General features: G+C 45.1%; 3 protein-coding genes across 3 annotated transcripts in view; 1 reads left to right on the top strand and 2 right to left on the bottom strand.

Annotated features, from left to right (window-relative positions):
• The window catches only part of PANX1 (pannexin 1), a 48888-nt gene extending 44529 nt beyond the window's left edge, over window positions 1–4359 (bottom strand). Inside the window, exon 1 of the mRNA XM_043451838.1 lies at window positions 4060–4359. Within this exon, the coding sequence (XP_043307773.1) occupies window positions 4060–4240 (181 nt within the window). The 5' untranslated portion in view covers window positions 4241–4359. The remainder of the gene's footprint in view (window positions 1–4059) is intronic.
• Window positions 4360–4410: 51 nt separating this feature from the next.
• On the top strand, window positions 4411–11023 carry LOC122430904 (basic proline-rich protein-like). Its single transcript, XM_043451839.1, has 2 exons — window positions 4411–4950; window positions 10900–11023. Exons 1-2 carry the CDS (start codon window positions 4411–4413, stop codon window positions 10912–10914), a joined length of 555 nt encoding a protein of 184 aa, XP_043307774.1. The 3' UTR covers window positions 10915–11023.
• The window catches only part of HEPHL1 (hephaestin like 1), a 98084-nt gene continuing 88616 nt past the window's right edge, over window positions 10984–20451 (bottom strand). The window contains exons 16-20 of the mRNA XM_043451840.1: window positions 18590–18812; window positions 17182–17321; window positions 11785–11947; window positions 11272–11337; window positions 10984–11183 (exon numbers count right to left, since the gene is read on the bottom strand). Of these exons, the coding sequence (XP_043307775.1) occupies window positions 10984–11183; window positions 11272–11337; window positions 11785–11947; window positions 17182–17321; window positions 18590–18812 (792 nt within the window). The remainder of the gene's footprint in view (window positions 11184–11271; window positions 11338–11784; window positions 11948–17181; window positions 17322–18589; window positions 18813–20451) is intronic.

Raw genomic sequence — 20451 nt, 5'->3', positions numbered from 1 at the left:
GGCTGCAGCTGCCTGGCCCCTGGCCCCCTGGGGCTGGCCGAGCACCCGCCCATGAACGGCAGCAGCAGAGAGACCACATCCCTCTGCCCAGAACCACAGCTGCCCACCAGGAGGGCAGCGGGGGAGCAGGCTCCCTGCGCGGACCAGACGCCCTTCCCCTGGGTCTAGCGGTTGCCCCTGCTGCTCATCTGGTCCGGCCAGACCGGGACCCGGCAGGCCGCATCCTGGCAGGACACAGGGACTCCGCTCTCCCAGCGTCTCCCAAGGCGCCAGGCTGGGGCTCCAGAGTCAAAGCAGACCCCAAGGGGGGACACCTCGGCCTCGGGTCACCTACAGCCCTAGGCCAAGGGCACTGCAGACCCAGCAAAAGACCCCAAGAGCACGAATTGCATTCAGGGTCTGGTCTGTTGAAAAGTAGCATGCTTAGGGAATTAGTTTCTTCAGTGCTTGAGATAAAGACTCCTAGAATTTCAGAGCATGAAGGCCATGTAACCCAATTATGCTTGTATTCTACACAGAGCTGTCACTCTGCTATTTCCTAAACTCTCTGTAGATACAGAAATATACAGAGATAGGCAGAGAGTCAGGGTGACAGATGCTGTACCTCTAGAGGCATCTGCAAATGTGTGTTAGAAATGAGGGTCATTTTGTGGCACAGAACTCTGACCCCCGCACTTGCCATATGGTGACAGTCGTGTGCTCTCCAAGCCACACAGAATGACACTCAACCGCCTTCCAGAGAGCCTTCGACATTTCAAACAGATTCTCCCTTGCCCCAAAAGTGCTGCAAAAGGGAATTCGAGGTACTTGCAATACATCCTATGCTTGTAAGTCAAGTGGGGCAACCGGTGCCTCCGCTCTGAACATATCCTGCAGTACTGTCCTCAGAGCGGGACCTCAGGGAGGGAACCAGGGCTGACCTCACCAGGGCAGCCCTTGTGTTATTAAATGACACGAGGACCCCAGCAAGAAGGAAGTCCCCCCGTACCAGGGACCCCTCACCTCCAGCTTGTGAATTCCAAGTTGGGACCTGGCCGCTGCAACCTCGATCCTGACCTGGGCTTCTGACCTGGACACGGAGACCTGGCCTCCCTCCCTGGATGTCCCTCCCCACCTCAGCCCAGCCATTCTCCAAGGGCGAACCCAGGAGAGCTCTCTCACATGCTCCTGCATTTCTTTCACCGCATCTTAATTGAGCACTTGTTGTATACAAGACATGATGCAAGGCAAGGGGAGAAAAAAAGTGAAAGCTGAAAAAACACGGTCAGTGCCAACTGCCTCTTCTCTGTCTCCCATCTCACAGTTTTACCAGCCCAGAGTCACAGTCAAATTTAAACTGTCTTCTGCTGTGCATCAGTTAGTGTGGAATCGGGGTTTTTTGTCCCCCTACCCAGCTTACCCTCTAGGGGACCCAGGCATGCAATGCTTTAGAAGAGCTGAGCGAAGTATCAGGCTTAACCAGACCAGGGGCCTATTTTAATTCTTACATCAATCCAACATCAGCAGCTCACTTTGCAAAAGCCTTTAAAACTCTCCAGCCACAGCTCAGAAATTAAATGATTCCCTCCAGATCAACTCCCTCCAGAATGGCTCTGCTTGTAATTCTGGCCGTGGCAGGGCAGGCAGGACCAATGAGCAGGGACAGCTCCAGGTTGCTGCAAAGGCCGCCAGTGTGCCCTCCACCGTGCCCGTGGGCACCAGCCCCTCTCTGCCCTGCCACACCGCATCACCTCTGTGACGACCCACAAATGCTGGTGACGGACGGCTAGGCAGAGCCCCTTCTGCTCCCACCTCCCAGAGCATGCAGGACCCCACCAGACCAGTTCCACGCACTCTCTCCTGTACCTCTTCTCTCCTTTCTGAAGTCTGTCTTCTGGCTTCGTCTAATGTCGTCCCTGGTCCTGCCTTCCTCCTCTCGAGTGTCCTGAAGCTCTCAGTATACAGGAGTCTGCTGATAGCTTCACCCAAGTTCCTTCCACCTGGTGCTCAGAATTTAACACTGCCCTGTCACTGAATCACACACACTGCTGAACCACATTACCTCCAGCAAGTCTGCTCCTGTGCCCAGCTGGATGGTAAACTCCTACAGGGCAGGATGAGGACCACGCCTCAAACTCCTTCAACCTCCACACCGCCCCCCCGACCCCGGCAAAAAACAACAGCATAAGCTCAGCTTCCCACTGGGCAAACCTATCCACAGCAAACGCCTTTCAGACAGCCCATCAGTTAGAAGGGGCCAACAGCACTCTTTAGAGTCCCTGGAACACGTGGGCTAGAGGTGAGGTTTGATCACAGAGGGTACCCAGCTCCTGGCATCAGATGGCTGCTCCCCCACAGCAGGGCATGTCTGCCCAGCACTGGGTCCTCAGGAAACATTCACTGAAGGAGGAGATCATCTCCAGGGTCCATGCTACTTTGTGGTTTTCCTTTCTCCCGAAGCCTCAATTCACAGGAAGGCAGAGGGAAAGCTTCGACTATCAATGCCTGCCCAGTGACCAGGAAAACTGAAGACTACTTTTCAGAATGAACTTGGCGACTTCCTGCCAAGGTGAACAATGCTGTGGTGTAGGTCACAAAATCAAGCTCACTGCAACCTTTTTCTAACCAACTCTGCCCTCAACTTCCCTGTTTCCACCAATATCACTCCCCAGTCACTAGGCCTGCAGCCTTTCCGGTACCTCTGATCAGTTCAGCCCTTTGGGGCCTCTGGAAAGCTATACGCCCAAGAGCATGGCTCCTTGCTCCTGGAAACCTCCCATCCTTTCCCTTCTAGTCGTGGGGCCCACACTCACACAAGACCTCAACTGATTCCGAATCTTTATGGCATCCTTCCTAGCTCTAACCGCCTCCCCTTCACAGACCTTACGCACTACCCTCAGCCTATTACTTATTAAGTGCTGTTTCCAGCTAGTCCAGCCTCTACTTAAATCATAACTTTTCACTTTTTAAACCATCAAGTCTTCTGTTCTGTTCTCACTGACTCAGGCCCACATTCACTCTCATATCCTGGAAACCCTGACCAATCCTTCTGCCTCAGCGAGGATACTCGCTCGCTGTGTCTGTCCTTCCAAGAACTGGGCCTTCTTGGCCATCTCAAAATCTTGGCAGAAGTCTCAACTCTGCTTATCCACATCCCACCCACGAGCAGGGGCTCAGGGCCAGCCCAGCTTCTCACACAAGCTTTCCCCATTCTTCAGCCCACCAGCCACCTCCGCTCAGCAGAGCTGTGTCTAGCCTCACACACTGCCTTCCTGTTGACTCAAACACTCTTCCCCCCACCAACCCCCCCACCACCCAAACCCGCCTGGCCAAAGTCAGAACAGCTGGTAAGGAAGACCAGCTGCTTCTTAGCCACGTGATCCTGCCCAAACCACCAGACTTTCAGAATCTCACAGAACTGTTGCTATGACACATGAGAATTTACATTAATGCGATTCATTCATCTCACATTCAAAAAAAGACCATCCAGGTAGAGGATTTGGATATCCTTCTAATACTGGCCAAGGGCAGTTATTTCCCATCATTCACAACCCTGCAGCTGCTAAGTCTCAGTATAACTTAATTAAATGTAAGACAAGGGAGAAAGCACTTTGATTGGGGTACTTTTCCTCATATCCTCCATTTAGACACTCGGGAGGTTCTCTGATACAAATTTTGGATGACTGCAGAAATATGGGGGTGAAGGAAAGAGGAGACAGTTGTTCCAGGCAAATCTAGTGACAACGGCGCTGGTCTTAGGAGTGAGGCGTGAACACTAAGGCAAAGTCAGCAGTAGGCACTGACTGGGCACACTGCCAGTAAGCCACCAGTGGGCAGCAGGAACAGGAGAACTGGGGAGTGGGATACAAGCACGGTCCACGGCTGGGGGGGGGCGGGGAGCACGTGGACAAAGAATGCTTCAGACCATCGTATCTGGCTACCTTCCTTCCCAACGTGCATGCCCATGGCAACGGCGAGCACCGCCAGGGGCGCGCGGTAAAATCACTTCCAACCAGAGACCAGGGCACCTCTGATAACGCCGGCCTAGCCGGCCCCGATACCGCCAGCCCCGGGCCTCACCAATGGAGATTTCTTGCGCGAAAGCCAGCGAGATGAGCAGCAGAGGCAGCCCCACGGCGATGCACGTGACCATCTTGTCCACGGCCAGCTCCAGCCGCAGCCCCTTAAACTTGGGCTCCGAGGGCTCCTTCAGCAGGAAGTCCGAGAAGACATACTCGGTGGCAAGGTGCGCAATGGCCATTGCTGCGGCGCGCTGGGCTGGGCCGGGCAGGTTCGCGAGGCAGGCCTGGGGACCGCCGGCGTCGGGAGGGCGGTGCTGCGCCTTAGCCCGTCACCAGCCCCGCCCGCGGGTTTCGCTTTCCTTTTGCCCGCTCCCCGGTGGCTCCCACATTCCGCCGGTCTTGTACCGCGATGCGCCGTAGCCGTCTTCTCCGGGCGCCTGGCCTGGCGGGTCCCGGGGCTGCTCCGCGGGCATGGGAGCCCGGGCCGCGCCCGCTCCTCCTCCGCCGGCCGGGGCGCAGCCACTCCGGCAGGTCCCCGGGCTCCGCGCCGCCGCCGCGCTCCCGAGAGCGAGAGTCTGCGGCCGAACAAAGCGCGAACCCCGCGGTGAGGCCCCGGCTGCGGCTGCCGCCGCCCCGCGCGCTCTCGGCCCGCCCCGCACGCTCTCCCGGAACCTCAGAGGAGCGCGAGCGCCGAGGGGGCGCGGCGTTTCCGGGAGCCGCGGGGCGCGGGGCGCGGTGGGCGCGGCAGCGCCGGCAACCCTGGGATCCACCCCCGAAGCGGGTGTCCGTGCGAGCAGCTCCTCCGCGAGTCCTCGCGCCCCTCCCACCCTCATCCCCTCCTCTTCCGGGCGCCGGGAAGTTTGAAGTCCCTTCCGAAAGTGACCTGTCGCCCTGTGGACCGGACGGCCCCTTACGCCTCACCCCCAGCATTTCTACAAGGCGAGATCAGGTCAGCAGGCGGTGCAAAGGCCTCAGAGAGCAACGGGCGCCTTAAAAGGAGATGGAGCGGGTTAGACCGAGCAAACGTGGGAGAGGGGGCGCTGGACTCTAGCAGGAACACTGGGGGCCAGGGAGGCGCGGGCTTGGGGTGGTGAGCCTGCGCCTGACTCGGTCTCACGGGTCTATGCTTCGCCTCTCGCTTTGCCCGCGGGAGCCTCTGTCTGGGATGCTGAGAGACAGTCAGGAGACGCTGTGATCAGCAACACTTGGAGCTGGCAGGACTTTTGAACAGGAGGGCTCCTTGGGCCGGGGCTGCCGGCTCTGCTCTTTGTACACGGGCAGGTCCGTGCAGGCAAGCCTCTTCTGTGTGCGCTCACCTGCCCTGTGTACATCTCCACCCCGCCCTGCCCTCGGAGCCCTCGCCCCGTGGCCTGCACGACCCTCCGCTTAGGAGACTCATGGGACCAGGACTGCACAATGGCCAGAACCACAACCCTCGTCTCCTCTCAGCCTGAACTCCAGTCTTCCCCACCTTGCTCAAAGCAGTGCCACCCGACCACGCGCCCAAACCAGACAGCTGCACTGCCCTGTGTGACGGCTCTGTCTCTCCCAGCTGCCTGAACCAATTTCCAAATTCTCTAGCTTCTCGCTCCTAAATATTGAACATCTGATCATTTTCCTCCACCTGCGCTGCCATCCTCTCTCCTAACCACCTACAGGTAGGCCCTGCAGGCCTGCAAGCTCTTCTCCCCAGCAGCTGCCGAAGGGAATTTGTAAAAGCTCCAGTCTTATCCTATCACTCCCCTTCTTAAAGTGTACCTTATTTTTAGGATAAAATTCAAATTGTTTAGCATGGCTACTGCCTGCCTTACCAGTTTCACTACTTTCCCTTCAGTTCTTCAACTTTGCCATTTCTTGACTCCTCCAGACCTTCACCTGCCCCAAATCACATCCACAGTAGCCTTTTTGCCTGGCTTGTTCTGCTGGATGTCACTTCCTCTGGAGAGTCTTCCTTGGAAACACTAAACAGGATTAGGCCCCTCTGTTAAATATTCTTGTGATGCCAGATGGGGGCTTTGGGAAAGTTACATGCCCTGTCTGTATCTCAGTGTTTTCATCTGTAAGGTGATTATACTGCTTAGGATTGAGGTAAAGATCGAAAAAGTTAATATACAGAAGGTGCCTAGGACGTTGCTTGATGACTGATGAGTGCTGTGTACATGTTATCCATTACTATTCCCCTCTATTTTTCCTTCTTAATGAAAATCACAATCACAGTTCAACAAGTATGTGTTTAACTGTCCACTGATTTAGGGTTTGTCTCCCCCTTTATAGCTATAAGGTGCATTTAAGGATTAAATAACACACCCTCCTCGAAGTCCTCCCTTCCCCCTCTCCTTACTCCAGTGTGATTTGTTAGAAGGAAGCCAAAGCAGCTGCAGGCCTCATAGCTGTGGTCCCAAAACTCTTGTTTTGTTTATTAGAGACCCTTGACATTTGGGTATGAAATCTTTTGTGACCAAAATAGTCAAAGTCAAGAGAGTTAAGCCCACTACACGGCCTGTTCTGTTTATATATTTATTTATTCATCTAAGTAATGTTTGCTGAGCAACTATTGTGTATCTGCACTGTGATCTGTGCTGGGGTGCAGCAGTGAGCAAAACAGGTTTGAGGTCCTTGTTTCCATGGAGTCTAGATTTCAAGGAGACAGACAAAAGTCAAACTAACAGGTAAGATGGATATGCCCCAGGATTAGGGCAACTAAAGAAAATAATGGAAATTGGAAATAACTTGGGAGGGGTCCACTTTAGAGAGGGCAGTCTGGGGAACTTACATCTGAACTAGGAAAGAGAGTGAGGGTGCTGGAAAGAGACTTCCAGGCACAGAAAGCAGTGTGTGCAAAGGTCCTGAGGCAAGAAGGAACTAGCAGGGCACAGGAACTGATAAAAGCTGAAACAGAGTGGAGTCAGAGGTAAAGCTGGAGATGTGGACATAATGGGCAGCCAAATCAGTCTGAGTTTTATAGATGAAGGTAAGGAGTTTGGATACTATTAAATGTGAAACCAAAAGACAGTAAAGGAAATGTATCAGGTTAAGTGATGTGATCGGATTTGGAGGACTGTGTGGACTGTGGTTAGAGGGACAGAAGCGACCTGGAGAGGCTGGGTAGGGACTGCCACCGTGATCTGCTTGAGCAGGCTTTGGAGTCTGTAGCCCAGGAAGAAATACATTTTGAGTTTATTAGCATAAAGATGATTTTCAGATCCAGGAAGATGAGTGAAATAACCTATGGAGGGGGTATAACAAGCTACCGCTGACTTGGTGGCACACGATTATCTTTTCTCTCTTTGTCTGCACTGGGTCCTCACGGCAGCTCGGCAGGCTTCTCTAGTTGCATGTTTCAGGCTTAGTTACCCCTCAGCATGTAGGATCTTAGTTCCCCAGTCGGGGATCGAACCTGAGTCCCCTGCATTGGAAGGCGGATTCTTAACCACCCGACCACCAGAAAAGTCTCACATTTATTTTTCAACAGTTCTGGAAATTTGAAGTTCAAAATCAGTTTCACTGCAAAAAGTCAAGGTGCCAGCAGGCCTCCAGAGGCTCGAGGAGAGAATCCGGCCCTTTGCCTTTTCCAGCCTTGAGGAAGCATTCCTTCATCTCCAAGGCCTGCAGCGTAGCACCTTCCTTCATGTGTCCCATAGCTCCCTCGTCTTTTTTTATAAAAACACCGTGCTTGCAGGCATATTCAGTCACTCTTTTGTGTCCAACTCTTCCCAACCCCATAGACTGTAGCCCATCAGGCTCCTCTGGGATTTCCCAGGCAAGAATACTGGAGTGGGTTGCCACATTTCCTCTTTCAGGGAATCTTCCTGATCCCAGGGATCAAACCCATGTCTCTTGCATCAGCAGGCAGATTCTTTACCACTGTGCCACGTGGGAAGCCCCATAAGAACACTGTGGTTACGTTCTTTACCACTGTGCCACGTGGGAAGCCCCATAAGAACACTGTGGTTACATTTAGGGCCAATCTGGGTAATCCAACATAAACTTCCCATCTCAAGATTTGTTAACAATCATAGCTGCAAAGTCTTTTTGCTGTACATGATTACATTCACAGGTTCAGGGAGTGGGACCTGGAATCTTTGGCGATACTATTCAGCCCACCCCGGAGGGCCAAACGAAGAAAAGGGCCCAGTTCAAGTCGGGAGGCACGCTAAGTCAGAGGGAGGAGAAGGAACTCGCAAGAGACTAAAAGGAAGTAGCTGCTGAGGAAGAAGGAAGGTTGGCAGGCGATGTTATGGAGCCAGGAAACTAGAGGATATCTAGAAGGAAGAAGCTGCCAAGTGTTACTGAGAGGTTAAGTAAGATAAAGACTGGGAAGAGGCCACAGACCGTGGAATCATTTCCATTATCATTATTATAGTCATGATGGTTTTGATAACAGCAGACTGGGGTGCAGAGTTAGGCAGGGCCCTCTGGAAGGGAAACCATTGGAACGGGTAGAAGCATGCATCGGGTGAGGAGACAGAGACAAGTGTGGACAGCACTTTCAGTTCTGCTATCAAGGGAACAAAGGACCTGTGTTGGAGCAGGTTATGGAGTTAAAGACAGTGACTGTTTGTTTGCTGTCTGTTTTTAATGGAAGATATTGCTGATAACTTCATGCAGGAGGGAAAACTGATGACTGAGGGAATTATGTTCTTGAGAAAGCAAGTAGGGATGCAGTTTCCAGAGTCCAGGGAGAGACTGGCCCTGCCAGGAGCAGGTGCACATCTTCTGTTGTAACGAGAGGAAAAGATGTGTATAAATGTGATTGATTTTCTCAGGAGAGTGAGGATGAGCATGAAGAAGTGTGGTACCTCAGAGAAAACAATACTTGGTGAGAGTCCTGTCATCTGTGGGCTTCCCAGGTGGCTCAATGGTACAGATTCTGCCTGTCAGTGCAGGAGAAGTGGGTTTAATCCCTGGATTGGGAAGATCCCTTGCAGCAGGAAGTAGCAACCCACTCCAGCATTTTTGCTTGAAATTCCATGGACAGAGGAGGCTGGCGGGCTACATTCCATGCGGTTGTAAAGGAATCAGACACAACCTAGCAACTAAACACCAACAAGGTTATCTGTATACATATATTGTCACTTTGTTTCATTTCCTCTAACGAGTATAACTAGGATAGTTGCTAAATAGCTAAAAAATAATTCTCCTTTAACTAACCACCTGCTCCAGGTAAAAAATTTACCTATTACTAGACCTGAGTTACGGTGTTGAAAAAAAAATGTAAATAGCTATGTTTATGATACATGAAACTTTATTAAAAAGAGAAATGGTATAATCAAACTACTTTGTGGTTTCATTTTCATTAAAAAATAAAAGGAAAAGACAACTAAATAATTTGTTTTCTAGGTCAGTTATAAATAAGGCATTTATCATGATTATTATTATGAAATTATATAGCCTATACATGTCTGAAAACTGTAAGCACATACTAAAAATCACATTATCAGTGGTTAGCAGTCTGGAATTCAGATCCTTGGGTATCATGTTTGATATGACATTCAAGCAAACTATGAACAGAACTATTAGCATTTGCATCCTGTTTTATGTAAGACTATAGCTTCTATCAAATTACCCATTTCCCCTCACCAAGATGAAGATGAGACAGTATGAAAGGTCCCTCCACCAGTATTTATTAGGTCCTACTTGTTCACTTGAACAGCCCCGTGACCCACTGCTAAGGCAGATGTACTAATAGCCCCCATCTCGCAGCAGCATGGGCTAAGGGCAATTTCTCAGTCTAGTAGTAAACAATGTTGCTCTCATCAATCTTACACCTAGAGCTGAGGCATACATATAGAGAGTATTGATTGCCTCTTAATGGGTTGAGTTTAGTTGTTCAATATTTTATTTGGCATTTGAGACTTGAAAATTGTAAAAATATATCTCAAAGTTGATTTATTGGTTTAAAAATTTGCTACTGGGATTCTCTTTTATTAGCCTTTTCTTTCCTCTTCCCATCAAAGACTACGTCTTTCTCCTCCCAGTCAGTCAGCTGCATTGATGAATTCCTTCTGGTGTTTTTCACATGATGACACTGTCTTTATTTCATAAAAGATGGAGCCTGGGAAAGCTCCTCCTAACAGTGAAAAATCAGACTCGAGAGTCAAGGCCAGGCTTGCTTCCTGCAAAGTTTCCCTCCCGCCAAGTTTCCCTCCCCTTGGAAGCTCCCACTAAACTCTCAGGGAGTCTCTTGACTCACAGTGGGAGAACCTAGCCTGCTATTGCAGATTCCAGCCCTCCACATTCTGAAATACAAATTCTCTGATTGATTTTTGAAAATACAAACATTGCCACAGAAACATATTGTAAAAAATGTATAAATGAAGTGAGTTGTAAACATTCAACTCAATGTAAACATTCAAGTATCTCTACAGGTTTGCATAAAAACAATATTTTTTAAAAATGCATGTAACTTTGCTTCTTATATAGCAAACAGTGCACAGGCTATTTATATTAAAAGGGAGAAGGCCAGGGGAGCTGGCTAAAGCCTCCAAAAAAGTCTTTTGGTCAAATTTTATCAGTAGATACTGATTTAGACATTTTCAGGGACACCCCAGAACGTTACTTTTCCTGGAACCACTAAGGGAAGCATCTTCCATAACAGAGATGAAAAATCAGTGCCATTCCAGTTAGATGTCTGAGGCAGTGTAACTCTTTCCTGAAACTGGCCATCTATAGAGACTTTGATGGTAAGGAAGCACTGTCTAATCTAGGAATTATGAAAGATGGAAAATAAATGTATCTTTCAGAGGGTCTTTGCACTTCGACGAGCTCATTCAGAGAACAGACTGGGTCTGCTTTCTCAGTCATGCCCACTCTTCTTTTTCTATTTTATACCTGAGGATTATTCACAGCCCCTTTAAAAATAAATAAAGAAAAGCACATTGCTTTGAATCTGTTCCAGAGGATCGGAGCCTGACCCGGGAAGCAGCGGCAGGGTCCTCGGGGAGCGGTGCCCTGTTCTGTCTCCCTGCGGAGGACGCGGGGGTCACAGGGCGTCGGTGGGGAGTGCGCAGGACTGGACCTCCAAGTACGCCGCCCGCGGCCTCGCGGAGCACAGCTTGAACGAGAGGACCACCGAGAGGACCAGGAGGAGGAGGCCGAGGACGAAGAGGACGACCAAGGCTGCTCGGGCTCCTCTGGGATCCAGACTCTGGCCAAAGAAGTAGAGCTGCTCCTTGCCGGGTTCTGTGCAAAAGAAACGCGAGCGGTCAGGCCACTTTCCCTAGGGAGTGAATCCAGACCATTGACTACAGGGTCGGGCGGACATCGTTACCGTTAGAGGGCGCGGATCCGGATGCACCTCCGGAAGGAGACTTGGTGGAGTATGGAATCCTGTTGTCTGGACAAAGAAGACAATGTGATGGTTTATAAACAATAGAAGATTCTTTTCACCACAGGAGTTGTTTCCAGAGTTAAGCCATTTCACCAACAAAGACTTGATCCTATCAGTCTCTGTAAGTCTTTGTTGGATAGTCACTGTGCCTATTTCATGCCAGTATACATGCTATTCTTACCCCATCCACCCTGCAAGTTTCTGCTCACCTGTTAAGATATCCACCCATGAAACCTGGGTTCATGTGCCCCAGCCTGTTAATCATTGCTCCCTGCTGCTGTCACTGAACCCTGTACCCTGCACTTTATCTTGGCATGTATCATAGTCCACTACAGTTACATGTCTGTCTCTCTTACTTGACTCTGAGCTCCTTGGAGGCCCTCATGCTTCCTGTTTCCAAGGTCTGCAGGAAGCCTGGTACTATCAGCTGGCATCACAGACAGAAAACAGTACCTATGTTTCGAAGGACTGTGTAGGTTGTCTCCATGCCAGCATGAATATGGTCAGACACATGACAATGTAACAACCACGTCCCTGGGTGATCTGCAAACAGTTCAATGGTTTGGAATGTCCCTGGAAAGAGGTCATATACGTCTTCTCGATAAGATTTACCTATCTGCAGGTAGAAAGAAATAATAAAGATAAGACCAGAAATCAATTAAATGAAAAATAGGAACATAATAAAGATAAAGAATCCAAAAGCTGGTTCTTTGAACCAATCAGTAAAATTGGTGAACTGTATAGAAACCGACCTGTGATGGTCCCCAGTGACCCCTGTCTCCTGGTACTCATTACCTTGGCAGACCCCTCTCACACTACTGTCTGACGGCTGGTCCTTGAAGCCACCAGCATATGGCAGAAACAAATGGCATTCTGCTTCCCTTTCTCTCTCTCTCCCACTGGATCGCTCACCCTAGGGAAACCAGCTCCCATGTCATGGTAAAGAACTGAAGCCTCTGGCCCATAGTCCTGTGAGTGAATTTGGAAATGGATCCTCCAGCTGCTGTCAAACCTGATGACTAGCTCCAGCTGACATCTTGATTGTACCCTCACAAGAGATGCTGAATTAGAATCAGTGAACTAAACTCTTTCCAGCCTAACCCAGAGAGATTGTGAGATAATAAGTGTGTGTTGCTTTAGCGCACTATATCTTAGGGTGAATTTGTTATGCAGCAAAACTCTAGACAAACTGACAGAGAAAAAAAAAAAAACCACAGATTACAAATATCAGAGATGAAAGGGAGTCTATCACTAAGACTTTATAGACATTAAAAAGGATAGTAAAGGAATGTTATGAACAACTATCCATGAATTCTGCAACTTTGGAGATTTACAGATGGCAGATGATAGAAAAGTATATGAAAAGATATTCAATATCATTAGCCATTAGGAAAATGCAAATGAAAAATGATGAGATACCAATATATATATTGGATTGGCCAAAAAGTTCATTCAGGTTTCATAAGATAGCATTAAAAAATGTGAACAACCTTTGTGGTCAACCCAATGCTTAAAGGGATGGCTAAGAAAAAATAAGAATGAAAGATAGCAAGTGTTGATGTGGATGTGGAAAAGTGGTACCCTCATACATGTCTGGTAGGAGAGAAAAGTATACTGTCTCTCTGGAACACAGTTTGGAAGTTTCCTTGAAGTTAATCATATATGTACCACCTGGCCTGGTGGCTCAGTGGTAGAGAATCCACCTGCCAGTGCAGGAGACATGAGTTCGATCCCTGGGTCAGGAAGATCCCCTGGAGAAAGAAATGGCAACCCACTCAAGTATTCTCACCTGGAGAATTCCATGGACAGAGGAGTCTTGCAGGCTACAGTCCACAGGGTTGCAAAGAGTCAAATACAACATAGCAACTTAACAACAACAACTAGCAATCTACCCCATAGGTATCTTCTCAAGGGAAAGGAAAAACTTATGTTCACATGAAAGCATGTTCACAAATGTTTATAATGACTTTATTTTTAATAACCCCAAACTGGAAACAACCCAAATGTCCCTCAATAAGGGAACAAACTGCAATACATTCATACAATGGAATACTGTTCAACAACAGGATGGAACAAACTGCGTATACAACGTGGTGGATGCACTTTAAATGCTGATACAAAATGAAACAAGCCAGATTAATAATGCTATAGACTGTATGATTTCATTTATAAGACACTTCAGAAAAGGCAAAACTATAGAGACAAAAACAGATCAGTGGTTGCCAGGGGTTAAACACAGGAAAGGAGTTGACTCTAGAAGGTGCAAAGGGGACATTTTCGGGGTTGATGGAGGTGTTTTATATTTTGATTAGGGTTGGTTACACCACTGTATGTGCTTATGACAACAGAAGTGTGTAATAAACCGGGTGAATTTTGTTGTTGTCATTTAGTCACTAAGTTGTGTTCAACTCTTTGCAACCCCGTGGATTGTAGCCAGCCAGGCTCCTCTGTCCATGGGATTTCCCAGGCAAGAATATTGGAGAGGGTTACCATTTCTTTCTCCAGGGTATCTTCCCAACCCAGGGAGCAAACCCATGTCTCCTGTGTTGGCAGCTGGGTTCTTTACTGCTGAGGCACCAGGGAAGCCCCAGGGTGCATTCTACTCAGTGTAAATTATACCTTATTTTGAAATATTTATGTATATAATAATTTTATATGTATATAAAATAATTTTGTTTTTATAAATTTTATATATTTTAATATAATTTTTTAAATGTGGATTAAAACAGCCAAATTCTGAAAAGCATCATAGGCATTTAATATATGAAATTTAATTTAATATATGAAACTTAATATAATCGCTGTTAGGTTAGTACTATCTTTTTTTTTTTTTTCCCAGTGGGTTTTGTCATACATTAATATGAATCAGCCATAGAGTTACACGCATTCCCCATCCCGATCCCCCCTCCCACCTCCCTCTCCACCCAATTCCTCTGGGTCTTCCCAGTGCACCAGGCCCAAGCACTTGTCTCATGCATCCCATCTGGGCTGGTGATCTGTTTCACCATAGATAATATACATGATGTTCTTTCGAAACATCCCACCCTCACCTTCTCCCACAGAGTTCAAAAGTCTGTTCTGTATTTCTGTGTCTCTTTTTCTGTTTTGCATATAGGGTTATCGTTACCATCTTTCTAAATTCCATATATATGTGTTAGTATGCTGTAATGTTCTTTATCTTTCTGGCTTACTTCACTCTGTATAATGGGCTCCAGTTTCATCCATCTCATTAGAACTGATTCAAATGAATTCTTTTTAACGGCTGAGTAATATTCCATGGTGTATATGTACCAGAGCTTCCTTATCCATTCATCTGCTGATGGGCATCTAGGTTGCTTCCATGTCCTGGCTATTATAAACAGTCTGAGATGAACATTGGGGTGCACGTGTCTCTTTCAGATCTGGTTTCCTCGGTGTGTATGCCCAGAAGTGGGATTGCTGGGTCATATGGCAGTTCTATTTCCAGTGGTTTTAAGAAATCTCCACACTGTTTTCCATAGTGGCTGTACTAATTTGCATTCCCACCAACAGTGTAAGAGGGTTCCCTTTTCTCCACACCCTCTCCAGCATTTATTGCTTGTAGACTTTTGGATAGCAGCCATTCTGACTGGCGTGTAATGGTACCTCATTGTGGTTTTGATTTGCATTTCTCATATAATGAGTGATGTGGAGCATCTTTTCATGTGTTTGTTAGCCATCTGTATGTCTTCTTTTGGAGAAATGTCTGTTTAGTTCTTTGGCCCATTTTTTGATTGGGTCATTTATTTTTCTGGAATTGAGCTGCAGGAGTTGCTTGTATATTTTTGAGATTAATCCTTTGTCTGTTTCTTCATTTGCTATTATTTTCTCCCAATCTGAGGGCTGTCTTTTCACCTTACTTATAGTTTCCTTTGTAGTGCAAAAGCCTTTAAGTTTCATTAGGTCCCATTTGTTTAGTTTTGCTTTTATTTCCAATATTCTGGGAGGTGGGTCATAGAGGATCTTGCTGTGATTTATGTCGGAGAGTGTTTTGCCTATGTTCTCCTCTAGGAGTTTTATAGTTTCTGGTCTTACATTTAGATCTTTAATCCATTTTGAGTTTATTTTTGTGTATGGTGTTAGAAAGTGTTCTAGTTTCATTCTTTTACAAGTGGTTGACCAGTTTTCCCAGCACCACTTGTTAAAGAGGTTGTCTTTTTTCCATTGTATATCCTTGCCTCCTTTGTCAAAGATAAGGTGTCCATAGGTTCGTGGATTTATCTCTGGGCTTTCTATTCTGTTCCATTGATCTATATTTCTGTCTTTGTGCCAGTACCATACTGTCTTGATGACTGTGGCTTTGTAGTATAGTCTGAAGTCAGGCAGGTTGATTCCTCCAGTTCCATTCTTCTTTCTCAAGATTACTTTGGCTATTCGAGGTTTTTTGTATTTCCATACAAACTGTGAAATTATTTGTTCTAGTTCTGTGAAAAATACCGTTGGTAGCTTGATAGGGATTGCATTGAATCTATACATTGCTTTGGGTAGAATAGTCATTTTGACAATATTGATTCTTCCAATCCATGAACACGGTATGTTTCTCCATCTGTTTGTGTCCTCTTTGATTTCTTTCATCAGTGTTTTATAGTTTTCTATGTATAGGTCTTTTGTTTCTTTAGGTAGATATACTCCTAAGTATTTTATTCTTTTTGTTGCAATGGTGAGTGGTGTTGTTTCCTTAATTTCTCTTTCTTTTTTTTCATTGTTAGTATATAGGAATGCAAGGGATTTCTGTGTGTTAATTTTATATCCTGCAACTTTACTATATTCATTGATTAGCTCTAATAATTTTCTGGTAGAGTCTTTAGGGTTTTCTATGTAGAGGATCATGTCATCTGCAAACAGCGAGAGTTTCATTTTTCTTTTCCTATCTGGATTCCTTTTACTTCTTTTTCTGCTCTGATTGCTGTGGCCAAAACTTCCAACACTATGTTGAATAGTAGTGGTGAGAGTGGGCACCCTTGTCTTGTTCCAGATTTCAGGGGAAATGCTTTCAATTTTTCACCATTGAGGGTAGTACTTTCTATCTTAAACTGTGTTGAATAAATATACTGAGGGGAGAGGATATTAGATGTTTCATTAGTTACTATTTATTTCCGTGTAACTGGAAAAGGGGCAGTGCAGGTTTTCCTTGCAGATTAGACACGATTATTCATTTCTATCTGCTTCCTTGTATACTGCACAGCACCTGAGATGACAGACATTTGGATCTTATCCCAGGGATTCTGATACATCAGGTCTGGAGCCTAGCAATCTGTTTCTTAAACTGCTCCACAGGTTATTCACCACTCAGATGGTACAGCTTGATGCTTGAAAGGCAGGAAGCCACATGTGGTAGAGCCCAGTCCACTAGGGCAAAAGTCAAGGTAACATTTCGGACCCAAGACAAAGCTTGAAATATCTCATTTACTAGAGAGAGCTAGTCTGTTGGCTAAGCACATAGAAAAGAAACAGGAGACGGAAAGGGAAAGAAAAAGAAAAGAAAAAAAGAAAAAGGGACAAAATACTGTGGATGCCTTCATTTGCAATATTAGTGGTATACTCCAGAGTGGCTGGAATTATCCCCATATAACTGATAAGAAAACTCTCATCCGAAGCTCAGAGAGTGTGTGTGTTGTTGTGTTTTTTTTTTAAAAGCACAATAAAATACATATTAAGAAATATTTGTCAGGGGAAGGACATAATCATATTTCTCTGTTCCATTCTCTAGCATTCACTACTACCCCTTGTGGTTTGTGAAAGCCTTATTGTCAAATAACTCAAATTTCACAATGGAAATATATTGAATCTGTTAATTCAATGTGTTCCCCAAAGCATTTCTCTTACACGTACCTTGAAAAGAAAGCTCTCAGCATGATAATGAATGGTGTGTATGTCCACTTCATCTCCTACTCCTAACAGGTACCAATTGGTCATTGTGTCTTCATTCATGATGAGTCCATGAAGGTTCCCAAAAATCTTCCCATTAATAGCTAAGAAGGTAAAAGAAAACAGCCTCTCGTTAATGATGATTACTTAATCTGGTTTTAGAAACAATTCAAGAAGATCTTTATGTCACCAACATTTTCATTTGCCTGATAAACATGTAACCATCCCACTCACACTTACCAATGGCCCCACCATTTTAGACCCAGAATTCAGAGTAGTAAGAAATATTTATAAAAGAGAGCCAGAAAATAGAAATAGCAGTTTGTTTTTAAAAGCTGTCTCTTGGGTAGCAGTACATGTTGGTTGGTTGGTTGTTTATTTGAAATATTCTTTTTATGGAGTGGATTACAGACTCGTGTGTGGGGTCACCAGATTTACACCATTCTACAGCTGAGTGAGCACAAGCATGGAGAATCGAGTTTATGTAAATCAAAACTGAACAATTTAAAAGGTCCAATTAATATTTCATTTTCTGAGAACTAGCTTGGGGCAAGTTGCTAAATTTGGCTAAATCTCCAAGAGAGGGAAAGTTTCCCACAGGCCTGAGCCCATGATCTAACAATGACAAAGCAAGCTCAAGCTAGGCTGACATGATAGGGACTTTCACTCCTCTGTTTTCTACGAACTTTTTATTCTGTGCATCATGACACAACCAAATGAGTTACATTCATTAAAAAGAAACTGCATAGAGGGAGGCAAAATTATAGGGGAGAGAGTAGCTGAATCAGAAATCAGGTTGCTATATTCTAATCAATGTTAGCAATTAACTAGCTTTCTTATCTTGGGCAGGACCTATCTTTTTGCACACTGTTGGTCAAAAGTAGATCTTGGTGAGAGAGTATAAATATGTCAATTAGAACACATTACTTCCACTTAAAAAACAAGAAGTACCTTAAATTTCAAAGAATTAAATAACAGACACATTAAAACAGAAATTTGGTGATAGTGTTTCATGTTCCAGAGACAGTTAAACCAGGCCCTTAAATTTGAATACAGGTTATCCTGTATTCTTATAGAAATATACCAATAAGTAATCATTCATTTCCTAAGAATTACTTTACAGTCTTATAGTTTAGGGATCCTAGCATTCAGAGACACAGCTGCCTAGACAAATGGTCTGGAACCTTAATGGACCTTGCCGGCAGCCAGTTAGTGGCTTGACTGGTTCCCTCTGAAGGAAAGCTTTGGAGGACTTTCTTCAGTCAAGGTGCCCTTGGGAATGGAGAAGGGCTCAGAGAAGGAGGCTGGGACCTTCCACAGATCTCTATGGACTTATCTCAATAAGGGTCTCCTTTTTAAACCTCTGATATACCATGCATTTTGTTGCTCTCCTCAAAATCATCAGAGGGCTTAAAATCTCGTGGATCTTTATTAAGATACTTCTTAATATTGTCATCCAGATACCAGGATTCATTCTCATTAAATACCAAAAACAAGAGAGCAAATTCATAATCAACGTCGCTTCTTCTTCCCTTTTCATTCAACACTCCTTCTCTGCATGTAATCAGAGGACCCATCAAACCACTGTATGTATCCTGAAAGAAAAATAAACTGAATTAGAAGAGCCTTTAAATAATTTAATAATACAGATTAGTTGCTTGTAAGAGTCACTGCAAAAAGACTAAAAGACAATTGACCGTGAAATAAGTACTAAGAAACCCTGAAGAATCAGGGTGATCTTTGCTAAAATTTAATATTATTTCTAAAACTTTGCTGAGAGTGAGTTTTATAAGGGCTGAGGCTGTGTCCTTTACTCATTGTTGAGCTTCCAGAGCTTGGCTGTCTACTACATAGAAGGTGTGCAATAAATATTTGTTGAATAAATGAATGCTTATTTCTATTTTCCTGTGTGTTTTTCAAGTGAGACTATATTTTTTAATTGAATTATAGTGGATTTACAAGGTTGTATTAGTTTCAGATGTACAACAAAGTGATCCAGTTATGCATATATATATATATATATATATATATATATATATATATATATATATATATTATTTTACAGATTCTTTTCCATTATCAGTTACTACAAGATATTGAATATAGTTCCCTGTGATATAGAATAAGTCCTTGTTGTTTATCTATTTTGTATGTGGCGGTGGTGTGTGCTCAGTTGTGTCCGACTCTGTGACCCCATGGACTGTAGTCCATCAGCTTCCTCTGTCCATGGGATTTTACAGGCAAGAGTACTGGAGTGGGTTGCCAATTCCTTCTCCAATTTTGTATGCAGTGTGTATCTATTAATCCCAAACTCCTAATTTATCCCCCACCCCTCGTTTTCCTCTTTGGTAACCATAAATTTGTTTTCTATGTCTGTAAGCATATTTCTGTTTTATAAGTAAGTTCATTTGTATCTTTTTTTTTAGATTCCACATGTAAGTGATTTCATACAATATTTGTCTTTGTCTGACTGACTTCACTTAGTATAATCATCTCTAGTTCCATCTATGTTGCTGCAAATGGTATTATTTCATTTTTTTAATGGCTGAGTAATATTCAGACATTGATTGTGTGTATATATACACACAACATGTTCTTTACCCATTCGTCTGTCAGTGGACATTTAGGTTGCTTGCCTGTTGTGTTTATTGTAAATAGTGCTGCTATGAACATTGAATGTATCTTTTTGAATTATGGTTTTCTCTGGGTTATGTGCCCAGAAATAGGATCGCTGGATCATATGCTAACTCTGTTTTTAGTTTTTTAAGAAACCTCCATCCTGTTCTCCACAGTGGCTGCACCAATTCACATTCCCACCAACAGTGTAGGAGGGTTTCCTTTTCTCCACACCCTCTCCAGCATTTATTATTTGTAGACTTTTTGATGATGGCCATTCTGACCAGTGTGAGGTGATACCCAAGTGGGACTGTATTTATAACTATATACAAATGCTTATATTCCATTTTCTATGGGTAAAGGTTTCTTGGGAACTGATATGAGCCCATGAATGATTTTCGTATCGAGTGTTTCAGCCCTGAGCTTCTTTTGAACTCCCACATTTCCATCTGCCTATTTAAATATTCCACCTGGATGCCTCCTGCAACAATTCAATCTGCTAATGAGACTTTCTAAGGTGTATTTCCCTCAAACCATTTCCTTCTCATGAATTCCCTATTTCTGTTAGTAACACTATGATGTTCCCTGTCACTTAGGTCAGAAAACTTGATGATCAGT

Source organism: Cervus canadensis, chromosome 29 (assembly GCF_019320065.1).
Source record: "Cervus canadensis isolate Bull #8, Minnesota chromosome 29, ASM1932006v1, whole genome shotgun sequence".
Classification (NCBI taxonomy): domain Eukaryota; kingdom Metazoa; phylum Chordata; class Mammalia; order Artiodactyla; family Cervidae; genus Cervus; species Cervus canadensis.
The sequence above is the reverse complement of the archived record's forward strand: the minus strand, read 5'-3'. Positions and strand labels throughout refer to the sequence as shown.

Bases quoted from the DNA above. Each gene is read 5' to 3' on its own strand.
- LOC122430904 (XM_043451839.1), top strand. From the start codon at position 4,411: ATGCGCCGTAGCCGTCTTCTCCGGGCGCCTGGCCTGGCGGGTCCCGGG.